Source organism: Pteronotus mesoamericanus, unplaced genomic scaffold, assembly GCF_021234165.1.
Source record: "Pteronotus mesoamericanus isolate MK-2021 breed Mesoamerican mustached bat unplaced genomic scaffold, CSHL_Meso_final scaffold_1186, whole genome shotgun sequence".
Taxonomy (NCBI): Eukaryota; Metazoa; Chordata; class Mammalia; order Chiroptera; family Mormoopidae; genus Pteronotus; species Pteronotus mesoamericanus.
Genome location: NW_026555302.1, coordinates 15,942,385 through 15,955,285, shown reverse-complemented (window position 1 = coordinate 15,955,285; position 12,901 = coordinate 15,942,385). Strand labels below are relative to the sequence as shown.

At 66.8% G+C, this 12,901-nt stretch overlaps 2 protein-coding genes across 2 annotated transcripts in view; one reads left to right on the top strand and one right to left on the bottom strand.

The window, feature by feature from the left end:
- The window catches only part of NOS1AP (nitric oxide synthase 1 adaptor protein), an 86,393-nt gene extending 80,924 nt beyond the window's left edge, over positions 1 to 5,469 (top strand). The window contains exons 11-12 of the mRNA XM_054587582.1: positions 4,445 to 4,754; positions 4,986 to 5,469. Coding sequence (XP_054443557.1) covers positions 4,445 to 4,754; positions 4,986 to 5,469 — 794 coding nt within the window. The remainder of the gene's footprint in view (positions 1 to 4,444; positions 4,755 to 4,985) is intronic.
- SPATA46 (spermatogenesis associated 46) lies at positions 5 to 1,558 on the bottom strand. Its single transcript, XM_054587509.1, has 3 exons — positions 1,456 to 1,558; positions 934 to 1,041; positions 5 to 522 (listed from the first exon to the last, which is right to left on the bottom strand). The coding sequence occupies exons 1-3, from the start codon at positions 1,556 to 1,558 to the stop codon at positions 5 to 7; spliced, it is 729 nt and encodes a 242-aa protein (XP_054443484.1).
- Positions 5,470 to 12,901: the final 7,432 nt, after the last annotated feature.

The window sequence follows — 12,901 nt, the reverse complement described above, 5'->3', positions numbered from 1 at the left end:
GGGGCTACGTGTGGGCCCGGCAGCCGCCCGAGGACGAGGACAGCCAGTCGGCGGGCTGGGCCCAGAGGGCCTTGAGCTTGCGGTAGAAGACGCGGCAGCTGAAGCCCTCCCGGAAGCCGCAGCGGACGTGGCTCCTGAGGGAGCCCAGGGTGGGGTACATGCGGCAGCAGGCCACACACTTGAACCCGCCCTGCTGGGTGGGCAGCCCCCGAGAAGCCCTCAGCAGGTCCTGGGAGGTGATGTGGTCCGAGGCGTCGGGGCCGGGCCTGGGCTCCGCTGCCGCCGCCCGGAGGCCCGTGTGCTCCGGGGAGGAGGAGGACGAGCAGGCGCTGTCTGCCGCGTCCTCGGGGAGGCGGCCGTCCCCCCGGCCCTCGCCCCACGGCAGCTCAGGGAGGCCCCGGGCCTCCGGGCGGCTCCCCTGGTCCAGGCACACGAAGTAGCTGTACGGGGAGAACCAGGGCCGGTAGATGGTGCAGCTCCGCTGGGGCCGCGCCCCGTCCTGGGGGTCCCCCAGGGCGCAGCCTGCAAAGGAAGGGGCGCTCTGAGGCGTCGGGCCGGCACGGGCGGGCCAGGCGGGGCGGGGCCTCAGGGCCCCTGCGCGGGCCCGACCGCGGCGGCTCCGGGAGAGAGGGCAGCGTCTGGGCCCCCTCCTGCAGCCCCCCTTCCTCCCCCCCGCCAACGGCAGCGTGACCCCGGCGTCCCTGATGCGCCTCCCCTGAGGACAGACACAGACGGGTGCAGCGAGCCGCCAGGCATCGGGCCTCCTGCGGCCCCCTCCGCGCCCGGGGTGTGGCCACGGCTCCCGCCCCGCCGCCCCGCCACCGCCTGCCCCGGGGAAGCCGGTCTCCGTCAGTCGGGGCGGGGACAGGAGGGTCCAGGGCGGTGGCCCGGCCTGCGGCCCCCGGTTCAAGCCGCACCTGTCCTCGGACTCACCTGGCGAGAGCACCACCCCGGGGCGGAGCGCGCTGCTCGTGTGCGGCGGCAGGGGCGGGGCCTGCGCCGGGCTGGGCGCCTCCGTGGGGGGCACGGGCTTGGCGATGTCTGGGGGCAGGCGAAACGCTCTGGGTGCGGAGCGAGCTTGTGGGTCCTCAGCCCCCACCCCAGACGAGCCTGCAGGCTGCACCCGGTGCGGTAGCACGACGCCAAAGGGTCTGGCCGTGGGCCGGGGGCCCTGACCCGGCCCCTCCCAGGACACGGAGCCGGTTCTCCGAGTGAAGCCCCTCCCGCCCGCAGCAGCGCGTGTTCGGGGGACCCTGCTGCTGTCGCTCCGGACGGCCGCTGGCCCTTGGACGAGAGGGGGCGGCCTCCGGGCTCAGGCAGCGGCCCTGCCTGCTTTGTGCGCAGACACGTCAGCGGCCCGTGTCGGGGCCGCGGCTGCCGGGGCGCGTCCTCGGGCCGGCATGGGACGCGATCTGCTGGCGCCGGTAAAGGTCCCCGGCCCGCGTTGGAGTTTACCTGGCAAGCTGGTGGCACGTGGGGACGTCAGGCCGGGAAAAGCGGTCGGAGCGGAGGGAGCGGTCCGGGCTCCCGAGAGGCTGAGCAGCGAGAAGCGCTCCATGCTCCCTGCCGGGGGCGCGGGGGTCGCACCCTGCTCGCCAGGCGCCGGTTGCCCCGACGACCTGCACTCCGGGGCCGCTGACATCACAAGGAGGCCCCGGGGTTCCGCCGCCCGCCAGCCTCGCTCTGGGGCCACGGTCGCCCCCGCTCCAGAGGCCCCTGTCCTCCCCAGGGCCCTGCCTGTCCCCCCGCCTTGCTAGCCGCTGACAGCACGGCTTCCTCGCTTGCTTTGGTTGCTGGTGTTTGGGGGTGCGCTGTCCACACATTCTTTGGAAATAATCACAAACTTACAAAAACTTTGCAAACACAAAACAAGTATAAAGAACGTGCGTAGGTTCTACGTCCAGAAATTTTCTTTTGTGACTGTTTCCCTGCATTTTCGTACCCGGGCCTGCCCTCCCGGTGTCTGGGGGCAGCGGCGTGTTTTCCTGAGCTGTCCCAAGGTCCGTTGCCGACAGCAGGTCCCTCGTGTGCTCAGACGTCACCGTGTTTCCTGGGAAAAGGGACCCGAGGCCATTACAGTGGTCGGTGCTGTGTGCCTGCAGCAAACGACCAGCCCCCCGACCCCAGGCACCTCGTGGGCGGCCTGCTGGAGGGTCAGGACTGCGGAGTGGCAGGCCGCCCCTGTCGCACGCGGGTCCTGCCGCAGCCTGGCCTGGGGGCAGGGGCGGGGCGGGGCGGGGGTGGGGCCACGGTGCCTTCTGACCGTAAGCTGGGGCGCCCGGGGCTGGACCAGCGCGACGGGCGAACTCAGCCGGCGCTGCACCCCGCTTTCTGAGGGGACTCATCGGTGCTGAGGACTCTCGCCCACCGGGGGGGGGCAGCGGGGGACGTGGGGGGTGTGGGCCTCTGCCGTGACCCCGAGGTATCGTCCTGTCTCGCTCTGAGCCCAAGGCCTGGATGCAGGCAGGACAGGGAGCCTCGCATGGAGCCCGGGACCTGGCCGGGCAGGGAGGGACGCCAGGCACCTCAGCGCGCGTGGGGCCTGGGAGCCGGCGCGTCTGAGTTGCGGCCTGCCCCGCCCCCGCCGTCCGCCCTGAGCCCCCGTGCGGTGCTGGGCTCCCCCCGCCTGCCTTGCCTGGGGCCCAGGGGTTGGCCGTGGGGTCGCCAGGCCGCGGCTCCGCTCCGTTTAGTTGTTGCCGTTGCGGGATTAGCTGTCCGGGGCCTGTGTGCGCGGCGCGGTCCCTGTCCACACGGGGTGGCCGGGGCTGCAGGGGACGGGCTCCGGGTGCTCAGCTGCTTCCTAAACTGTCTCTCTCGTTTGCTTCCCGCCTGCTGCCCGAGCCCCTTCCTTGGTCGCTCAGGTAAGACACCGTCCTCCTCGTGGACGGCTCCTGCATGCGGGGCTGTTGGGAGGGCCCCGGGCCCCCTCGCGCCCTCGGTCCCAGACCCCGGAGCCTCTGGCCCCGCGGAAGGGGGGACGCAGCGCCGCGTGCGGGGGAGGGCCCGCCGCGGACCCTGGGGACACAGGGGTGGTGGCCACCCAGGTGGCGTCCACGTCGGGGACAAGGGCAGCCCCCCTCAGCCCGACCCCAGGGGCCCGTGGGGACCAGTCGCGGGCGCGGGCACGAGGGCGGGCGGCTGGGTGGCTTTTCTAAATTGAAAAAGGCTCAGACCCAGGTTCTCTGCAAGGTTGGTGCGTTGCGCAGACGGCTTTAAAGTGCGCACGGGACCCTCGGTGCGGTCACATCCACGCACTGGGGCCTGCGCGGCGCCGTGTCCCCCGGGAGGGCCGTGGGGTGGCGGGGCGCGCGGCCGGTGCGGCCATCGCGTTCCTGGAGGGCCCCGCACACGCGTGCTCGGGGCCGCGAGCGAGCGGGGAACGCGGGGTGTCCACGCGGCGCCGGGGCCCGGGTTGCTTGCGCTCCCCGGCAGTGGTTCTCACGCCTGCGAGACCCTCGGGCAGCTGCCCTTCGCGATGACCGTGCCTGCCCCAGCGTCCACCGCGGAGGCCAGGGAGCCGCCGGGGACGCCCAGGGCGGTGGGGGTGCGCCCCCCAGCGCCGCAGTCCCAGCGCCTCCCGCTTCGGGGACAGCAGGGTGAGGCCTTCGTGTCCCCGGGCTTTGCGGCTGGTTTGCAGATTCCACGATTACGGAGAAATCAGGAGGCAGTGGGACGTGGTCGGCAAATTATACCAGAGAACACGAGCCGCCCGCCCTGATGAGAGCAGGGCGTCAACGGCCCAGTTCAGGACGGGCTGGGCGTCCCTGCCGGGGGGCGGGTCCCGCCCCCGCCCCCACCCCCGCCAGCCCTGCTCCCGTGTCCCAGGGACACCCTGGTCTTGCCCCCACGGGTCCCATGGGGGGCTGTTCCTGCGCAGGGTCCTGGGCCGTGTCCGAGGTCGAGGCTGTGGGGCCTCCACACCGCCTCCCGCTGCCCGAAGGCCTTCAGAGAGTGGCTTCCTAGGCTGTGGGCTCAGAAAGGATCTCTGCCCGGAGGGCTCCCGGGCCAGGTCGCCGCTGCCGCCCAAGGTCTCCCCGGGACCGCGCTGCGCACAAGGCTTTTCCGCGGGGAGCAGCCCAGCATGGGCCTCGCCCCGGCCGCCCGGCACCGCGCTGTCTGGGCCGGGGGCCCACGGCAACGCAGGGTGGCCCCATCCCGTGGCTGGCTTCTTTTTTGCTTTGCTCTGGAGGGCTTGTGACCCCCAGTAAGGGGGCAGCTGTGAGTTGAGGAGGCAGCTTTAGGGGTGGGGGCTGGCTTGGGCAGGGCAGACCAGCGCTTCCGGCCCCACGTCCCATCCAGGGAGGTTCAAGGTGTCTTGCTGGCTCTTCCTTTGGGGGTCCCAAGTCCTCGCGCAGTTACAAGTCCCAGGCGTGGGGTGGGGAAGGGACACAGACCGCGGTCCACAGCCTCTCCGCTCACCTGCCGCCTCTGTCTCTGTTCGTAGTGGACCACAGCATGTTTGAGAATTTGAACGCATCCCTCACGCCAAAGCTGCAGTCCAGCCGCTCCGTGCCCCACTTGTCCCGGCCGGCGGCCCCCTCGGCGGCGGCCCCGGGGTCGGTGGAGCCTGGTGCGCCGGGCCTCTGGGTGGGCAGCGGCCAGCACCTCCGGAACCTGGGCAGAGCCGTGGGGGCCAAGGTGAATGACCTGTTGCGGAGGAGGGAGCCCTGGGGCCTGGGTGGCATCGGCGCCACGGAGGTCAACCGGACGGCGGAGGCCCAGCTGGCAGGTGCGGCCGACAGGGAGGATGACAGGTGAGTGCCCCGGCCCCGCGTCCCCGCAGGAGCTGTGACGGCTCGCTGCGCCTGTGCCCCGACCTCCAAGCGAGGACGTCACAGCCAAAGGCCCCTGTGCTCGAGCCGCGGAGCCGCACGCCGCCCTGGAGAGCGAGCCGGGAGCGGGCGGGACGCCGGGTGCGCGGGCAGGCGAGCGCAGGCGGGGCCGGCCGGCGTCGTCCAGGACACGCGCCGTTGTCGCCCCTGCAGGGCGGCCGGGCCGGAAGTGTTCCCGCGGCTGGAGCCTCCGCCTCCCATCACCCGGAAGCGGACCCCCCGGGCCCTGAAGACCACGCAGGACATGCTGATCTCGTCCCAGCCCGTCCTCGGCGGCCCGGAGGACGGGATGGAGCTGTCCCCCGGGCAGCCCCAGGGCCCCCCGCCCAGCGCCCAGCCGGACCCAGCTGGCGCCTCCCGGCCAGAGGCCACCGCGGAACCAGCCCTGCCCAACGGCGAGGTGTCCCTGTCGGTGCCCGACCTGATCCACCAGGACAGCCCGGACGGGGCCGAGCCGAAGGCCACCGAGGGCAGGAGGGCCTCGCTCCCCGGCCCCAGCGAGGGCGCCAGCCCCCCGCGCCGCCTGAGCCCCGCGGGCCCGGCCGAGCCGCCGCAGGACAGCAGCCCCCGTGCCGGCGCGCGGACCTGCAGCCCGGACTGCGAGGGGCCTCACCCCGACCTGCTGTCCTTTGAGTAGAGCCCGCTCTGCCCGCTGAACCTCCCCTGCGCTGGCCTCCGCCCCGCCCCCGCGCACGCCCCCCTGCCCCGGCCCCAGCGGAGCCCCAGCGGGTGCCGGGCCAGCGCCCCTGGTCCTCCGCCCTCGCTTCCTGGGGGCTCCTCTGCTGCTGGCGGCAGCCTGGGCAGAGCTCCCGTGTCCCCCCGGGGGCGAGGCCCCGGGGCCGGTCTCCCTGTTCGTCACACCCACGCCCGCTCTGGTCCTTCGCACGGCCCCCCCGGCCCCCCGCCTCAGGGATCCGCTGGGCCAGGGATCGGGCCGGGTCAGGAATGACGGGGCTGGCTTGAGGGGGGCCTGGGCCTGGAGAGCCGGCACGCACCGCAGCCCGGCCCGATGGCCCCGGTCCCAAGGCAGCGCAGGCCCTGGTTGCTGCCTCGCGTTTGTCCCTGTGGGGCACCGACCGGGCCTGAGCCCCCAGGCAGCGTGCGGCCGGGTCTCACAGCCTGGAGCTGCTGTCACCAGCTCCGCTCCGGCTCCCCGGTGTGAGGCAGCGGCACCCATGCGGCCTCGTTTGCAGGGGCGCCTGGGAGCTTGGTGTTCAGGGCACCGGCCCCAGAGAGGCCAGAGCGGACTGGACGCTGGGCCCGGGCCGCGGTCCAGGGCCACCTGGCCTGAAAGCGCCGCCTGAAGTGATGGGCTGTGGGGCCCGAGCGGGGGGGCAGGGGGGTGCGTGGCCAAGCGCCGCTAACGGCGGGACAGGCTGCCCTCGACCCGGCCGCGGGGGTTTGCCCTGGTGCCGAAGGCGCCTCCCGGGGCCTGGGTTGCCCCGGGGGCCTCCGCCGGCCTTGCTGGCCCTGCCGCGGGGCCCCCTTGCCCTGCCTTTGTGAGCGTCCTGGGGGGCCGACGTGGCCCCCCGCCCTACCTGGGCCTGCGCCCTGGGTGACCGCCCTTCCTGTTTCCCCCAGGGGTCCTGTCCTGCTGTCTTCCTGTCGTCAGGAGGCCCTGTCGGGGGGCGGCCCCCACGCAGGGGCCCGCGGAGCTAGAAGAGAGCGGCCCTGCCCTCGAGCAGGCGGCCCGTCGGGGGCCTGCCCTCCTGCGGCCCCTCCCCCGCTCCCTGTCGGGCCTTCTGCCCGCGGTCACTTCCGCTTCATCTCAGCGCCGGCCCCTGCCGCCCGCCGCGAGTCACCTGCCCAGCACCGCCTGCCCCCCCGGGGTCCGCACCCCCGTGCCCTGTCCTGTCTTCCTTCGCCCCCAAAGCAAGGCTGCGCCCCGAGCCGCCGGGGCTGGCTCGCCTCCCTGCGAGGGCCTGCGCGCGGTGCAGTGCAGCGGGCGGAGCTGTGACCGCGAAGGGCCCTGCGCCCCCGTGTGCGGACGCCCAGGCCGACCCGCGGGCCTGCGGGTCCCCAGGCGGCTCCGGGTTCGCACAGAGCGTGGGGGTGGGGGTGCGGCCGTGGGTGCAGAGGTCGCGGGCTGCCCTGAGCACCTGGCTCCCAGGCCCAGCCACATTCCTCGCCCTCGGACCAGGATCCCCACAGGGGGGCAGGGGACAGGACCACCTCCCGGGCCACCCAGGGTCCCTCAGACTTACGTCCGACGCCAAGTAGAGGCTGCGGGTCCTGCTCTGGGCGCCACCTCACCATCCTCCAGCGGGGGCCGTGCTGCCCGGGCAGGCGGGGGCAGGGTCCCGGCCCCGCGTGCGCCCTGAGGGTGGCTTCCCTGGGGGCCTGCGGTGTCCCTGTCTACGCAAGGCCGGGGTGCTGTGTCCCCGGCGGGAAGCGGGGGCCACTGTCTGCCCCCCACCCCCACCCCCGCGCCTCTCTATCCTGAAGGCCCCTTGCGCACCCGGCCCCAGGGGCAGGGGCAGATGGCACCGCCCCCGCCTGGCGGGGCAGGCCCCTGTCCCACATGCGGTCACGTAAGTCGGACACACCTGTCACGTGTGGGCTTTTGACAGAACACGCCCCGCCCAGAAGAAGATGGCAGAGCTGTCCTGAGAGTTTTCTAGAGATTTTATATTTATATTTTTAGTGGTGTTCTGGTAGAAGCCAACAGCGCAATAAACGGTCTGTCTGGTCCTGCTGGTCTGGTCTTTCTCCTGACGGGTGGGGAGCGTGGGCCTGAGGGCTGCCCCGTGAGGGGATGGCCGCACGAGGCGGCCACCACGGTCCCCGGGGGGGACGGTCCTGTGACACCCCGGTGCCGGTCGGTGCACGCGCTGTCCGGTTTGCCTTCCCTGGGGACCGCGCGTGGAAGGGTCAGCCCCCAGGCCCTCTCGGGGGCCGGCGCCCTGCTGTGTCCAGAGAGATGCGCGCAGGGTCTTGTTACACTGACCGCGCACGGGGCGCGGGCCGGCGCCGTTTCGCAGGCGGGCACGCTGCGCTGGGCGGAGGGCCGAGCACACCGCCGCCCCACTGCTCGGAGGCAGACACTTGCAGGCTTGTGTTTGCGACTGGGGGCCGGGGTCCCCCCATCCCACCAGCCAGGAAATTCCAGGGAGCATCCATGGTCCCAAAACAACTTGTCCGGCCGGGCCTTCTCCAGGGCTGAGTGCAACGTCACTAACCGCTGACGGTTCGCACGGGGTGGGGCCCCAGAGCCCAGGCCCCCGGCTGCAGTGGGGGTCCGGGGGGCGGTGTCTCCCAGGGCTCACCTGGGCCACGTTGCCGACGACAGCCCCTCGCACCCAGGGCTGGGGCCCCGTTTTCTAGACGAGGCCGACCGGGACCGAGGGGGTCCGGCAGCAGGGGCCGGTCCTGGTGCCCGAGTCGCCCGCCCGCGCAGGGCCCAGCGGACCTGGGGCCCCTCGAAGACGTTCGCTCCCAAGGGCTTTGGCGTGAACCTGCTCCGCGGGGCGGGGACGGGCCCGAGCCCGAGAGCAGCTCAGCGATGTCTGTGTCCCTTGCGCGGGCCTGGCGTCCCCCTGGGGGTCCCCCCTGCTCACAGTGTGAGCCCCGCTCTGCGGCACCGTGGTCCCCGGCCGTGCTGAAAACAAGCTCTGCGAGCCTCGCGCTCTCGGTGGTTGTCTGACCTCGTGTGGCCGGCCGGAGGCATTGTCGCTTCTGGGAACTGATTTCTGCAAAAGGCAGCTTTTTGCAACTTATTGGTGAGACACTTGCTCCGTTTTAGAGAGGCTGTGGTCTTCCTAAGAGCACCCCACGACTCCGCGTGGAAGAAAAAAGTTGACCCCACCCCTCTCCACGAGGCCTTGCAGCAGGGGAGAGTCTTCTAGAAAAGATGGAAAACTGCCCAGAAGTACAGAAAGATCAGAATCAGGTCCGATCCGACTGAGACACGTATGTACGCTCACAGGGGACAGGGAAAGGAACGCTCACACCTGGACAACGTCACAGGGAAACGTAAGGTCGCGAGGACAGGCCCTCGTGACAGGTTCCAGAAAAGCCGTCATCCGCCCGGATCAGACAGGCATTAGACGTCCCAGCGAGACCCAGACACGAAACGACGATGGCCTGGCAGTTTTATGCTGTTGAGAGACAAAGACTTTAAACCTCTATTTTGTATTCGGTTCAACTACTGTGTAAATGGGAGTCAGATATAGATACCGTGAGGCGTACAGACAGCCAAAGGTTTACTATTCAAGACCATCCTCAAAATACGTATCTGAAAATAGACATGGTGGATGTTCAATTTTTCTCAATTTCCCAAGGCAAAGGAGAGGGGTGTTTTTGGTTGTGGTCGTGATTGTAGAATGCTGTAGTTTTTTCCTCTTGTTTCTCGTTTTAATTCTTTTGGGGCCTTTTCTTGCTGGTGTCTGAAGGTTTCTGGGGCACCGATTGCTATAGCAACGTGCTGCGCCGGACAGGAGGCAGCAGGAAATCGTCTCGGTTTGTTTTGGGGGTTTTGTTGTTTCTTGGACCGTAATGGACGTTCTTGGCCCCTCCTGAAAATGCTGCCTGTGAAAGAGCAGAGGGCTTTGGAAATACCCAGGAAGCACCTTCCACCAATTTCCATATGAGCCAGATTTTAAAACAATGAGCCTTTCCTGGTGTTACCGTTTCAAGGGAAAGAAATAGGAGTTGTTACGGTTTGAATCAAATTCCTGCTGGCAGCTCTGCTGGGGGGCGGGGAGGTCTGAGGTCTCTGAGTCTCATTGACACCATTGTAGGTATAGGTGCCTGCTGTTCTCTGCGGTCGCTTAGCAAAGACCTGTTGGGGGACAAGAGTGGGGACCTCCTCCTTCCAGCTCGCCTCGGGTGGTCCGGATGTCAGCGAGCTCTTCTCACTCTGGAGCACTGAGAAGCAACACATCTTTTTCAAAAAACAAAACGAAACAAAACAAAAAGGCCTCCTCCAGATCCACCCAACAAAAGTTGACGGTGAAATTGAACGTAAGCAGAGGTGAGAAGGAGCCAGGGCTCAGCCAGGTGCGGTTTTCTTGTGGCCAGAGCTCTTGGCTTGTCTTTTAGGTTTTGCCTCCAGCGTGTGTGATGCTACAAAATGGTCGTTACACTATGTAGCGACTTAGAAGCAAAGTTGCTGGCATCGCTTCGCTATCGTGCCAGGTAGTCCGTGGGGATTCTGGGTGAAGGGAGCGCGTGGAAGGACATCAGACGTCGGGACGCGGTCCACAGCGTCCCAGGCAGGAAAGCAAGGACGGGCGCTCTGCGCCGGCCCGGCCCCCGGCCCCGGCCCGGCCCGGGCTTGCGCTGTGGCCCCGCCCTGGCCATCGACGGTGACTGTTTCTCCCCCCAGCAACGTGCTTTGCTTTTTTGCTTCAGAAATAATCCCATTTCAAAAAATACACAAAAGCAAAGGAGCATATTTAACCACTGAAAAGAAGTAAAGACTATGTTTTCGTAGGTGACTTTTCTGTATACGGTGTTTCTAATTTTGTTACCATGAGTGAAATCCTCCGCCCTCTGTTCGTGGCCAGGTCACTAAGTAATTGCATCTGAAACAAGGGCCCGTCCGCCTTTGGGAAGACGGCCCACAGGAAGGAAGCCACCGGGGGCGGTGTCGGAGGTTCACAGTAACTCGGGGTGGATACATTCGAGCCTGAGGGGGTCCCTGGGGTCAGAAGGGAGATGCTGGTGCGTAACTGCAACAATTGAGATGTTTTGAGTATCTCGGAGAAAAATAAACAAAGGCACAGGAAGCCTGCGGTGTACCGGCAGATCTGGTGTCTGCTGAGGCTGCTTCCTTCCTGGGGTGCAGGCAGCCACACACCCCCCCCCGGTCCTCCCAGCCCTTCCTGGGGGCGCCGGGGTCACCAAGGGCCTAATCCCCACAGTGGGGGCTTCGTGGGAAGCTGCTGCCTCCTGGAGGCCCACCTCAGGGACCACAGCCCAGGGGGCAGAGCGTCAGCACACGGTTTGGGGGGACACAGAGCCGGCCGATCACGGTGGCAGAAATACATTCCAACAGAACAAACTGTAATAAATGTAAGCCTTCCGGGCTCACCACACACAGAGAGGACCTTAAATTGGAAAAAAGTTAGATCCAGCCACATTTTGTCCACAGAAGATGGCTAACATAAAAGATTTTTAAAAAATGAAAACACAGGCTTGGAAAATCTCGTTATCCTGGGAAGGTCTAAATTAGAAGAGAACCAGGATATGATGTAAAATATAATTGAAGCCAAAAAAAATTTACAAGACAGAGAAACACTGCGTACACGAAATGAAACTGATCGAGGTGATAATTATAAAAAGACATCCGCGTGCTCCGAGCGGCGTGGCTCAGCGGTGGGGTGTCGGGGGGAGGCCGCCGGTGCGGGCCCCGGTCAGGGCCGGCGCCCGGGTTGTGCGTGGGGCCCCCCGCCGGCGCACGCACGGCAACCGATGGACGTTTCCCTCGCTTTCTTCCTCATTTCCTCTCTCTCTAAAAATGAACAAGTCTTTTTTTTTTTTTTTAAAAAGGACATCCACTTAAAAAACAAGAGGACAACGAAGACAAATCAGTTACCAATTATTAGAAAGCTCAACTCCATTACGTAATGGGTTAGAATGAGAGACTGACTGCGCTGTGGCTCTGATAGATCAAACTTGGAAAATCAAAAAAACCTGTAATATTTTTCATGATCTATAAATTGGACTACCTTGAGGGGTGATGAAAATGAGCTATAAAAATAGTAAAAATATTATGAACTAAATGCTAATTATTGAGAAGACCGTCAAGAATGGACACATTCCTGGAAAAACAAAGAATGGCAAAAGTAGCAAGGTGACTGAATAAACTCAGGAGAAGTGAAGATATTTAAACAGTGATGAGCCTCAAACTCAGTTTTACAAGAATAGAAATAAACTTTCAAGGCGCAGACCCTGCCTCCCCTTACAAACCTCACAGGTGACAAAGGACAAAGATGGCGCCAGCCCCTTCGTATGGTTAGAATGTTGTGATTCAGTCAACGAGAGCTCCCCTTGGTTTGTGAACTTTAATGCAGAAATCTCACACGAAACATTGGCCTCCTGACCCCGCCAGTGAAATGGAAGCCACAGCGCAACGCGGCCGTGTTTCGAACGTGACGCGGCTCAGCGATGCGACCTCGGCGTCCGCGCCCACGGGTCAGGCCAGCCGCCCGGGTCCGGGGCTGCTGCCCGAGCTCAAGGCCTCCCTCCCAGTCCCGGACGCCCAGTCCTGGCTGTTGACTTTCCTAACCAGTTTCGGGGATGTGCAGTGTGACATCAACGCCAGGTATCAATTAGGGGGCTTGCTCCGCGGAGGAGCGGACCCTCGGGGACCCGGCGGCCAGCAGGGCCCCAGGCCTGGGCGCTCAGGAAACAGGTCACGACTGCAGGAGGCGCCCTCGAACGATCCTGAACTGCGGTCTCGTCCAGCTGGGGCTGGAATTGTGTGAAGCCCAGGGAAGCCCCTGGCCCGCAGGAGGGCGGCGGCCGCCGTGCACGCAGACGCGCTCAGTCACCTGTTCCGGGAACCGTCCCCGGGCATCTGTCCTGTGCCCAGGACGGCTGGGGCTCTGGGCGGGGCACCCCCCTTGTGTCTCGCAGAGGGAGTCAGTGAGGACGGCCCTGGGGCGCCGGGCCTGCTTCTGGGCCCGCCCCCGGCCCACCGGAGGGGCGCGCGCCCCCGCTCTCCGCGGGGGGCTGCGCCTCGAGGTTTACATCTTCTCCGCGTGGTGGCGGCTGCAGTCGCTGCGGCCCAAGAGCGTGCATGGCCCCCTCGGGGGTCCAGCCCAGGGTCTGCTCAGCTGTCCCGAAACCTTGTCTCCAGAATAACTTGGAGAAAAACCCAAGGGCAGGTGGCATGGCCCGGCCAGCCCCTCGGGAGCATCTCCTCAGCGTCCCTGCGCGAGGAGGACCCGGGGCCCAGCCACCCTCCGGGGGCACTTCTGAGCCGGTTGGGAGCAGGAGCCACACAAGTTCCTCCAGACAAAGCCCCGCCCCTGAGGCCGGGAGGCAGGGCGTCAGTGCGTCCAAGGCCACGCTGGGCGGGAAGGTCGAGGCTGGAAAGGAGGAGGAAGGCGGGTCCCCCGGGC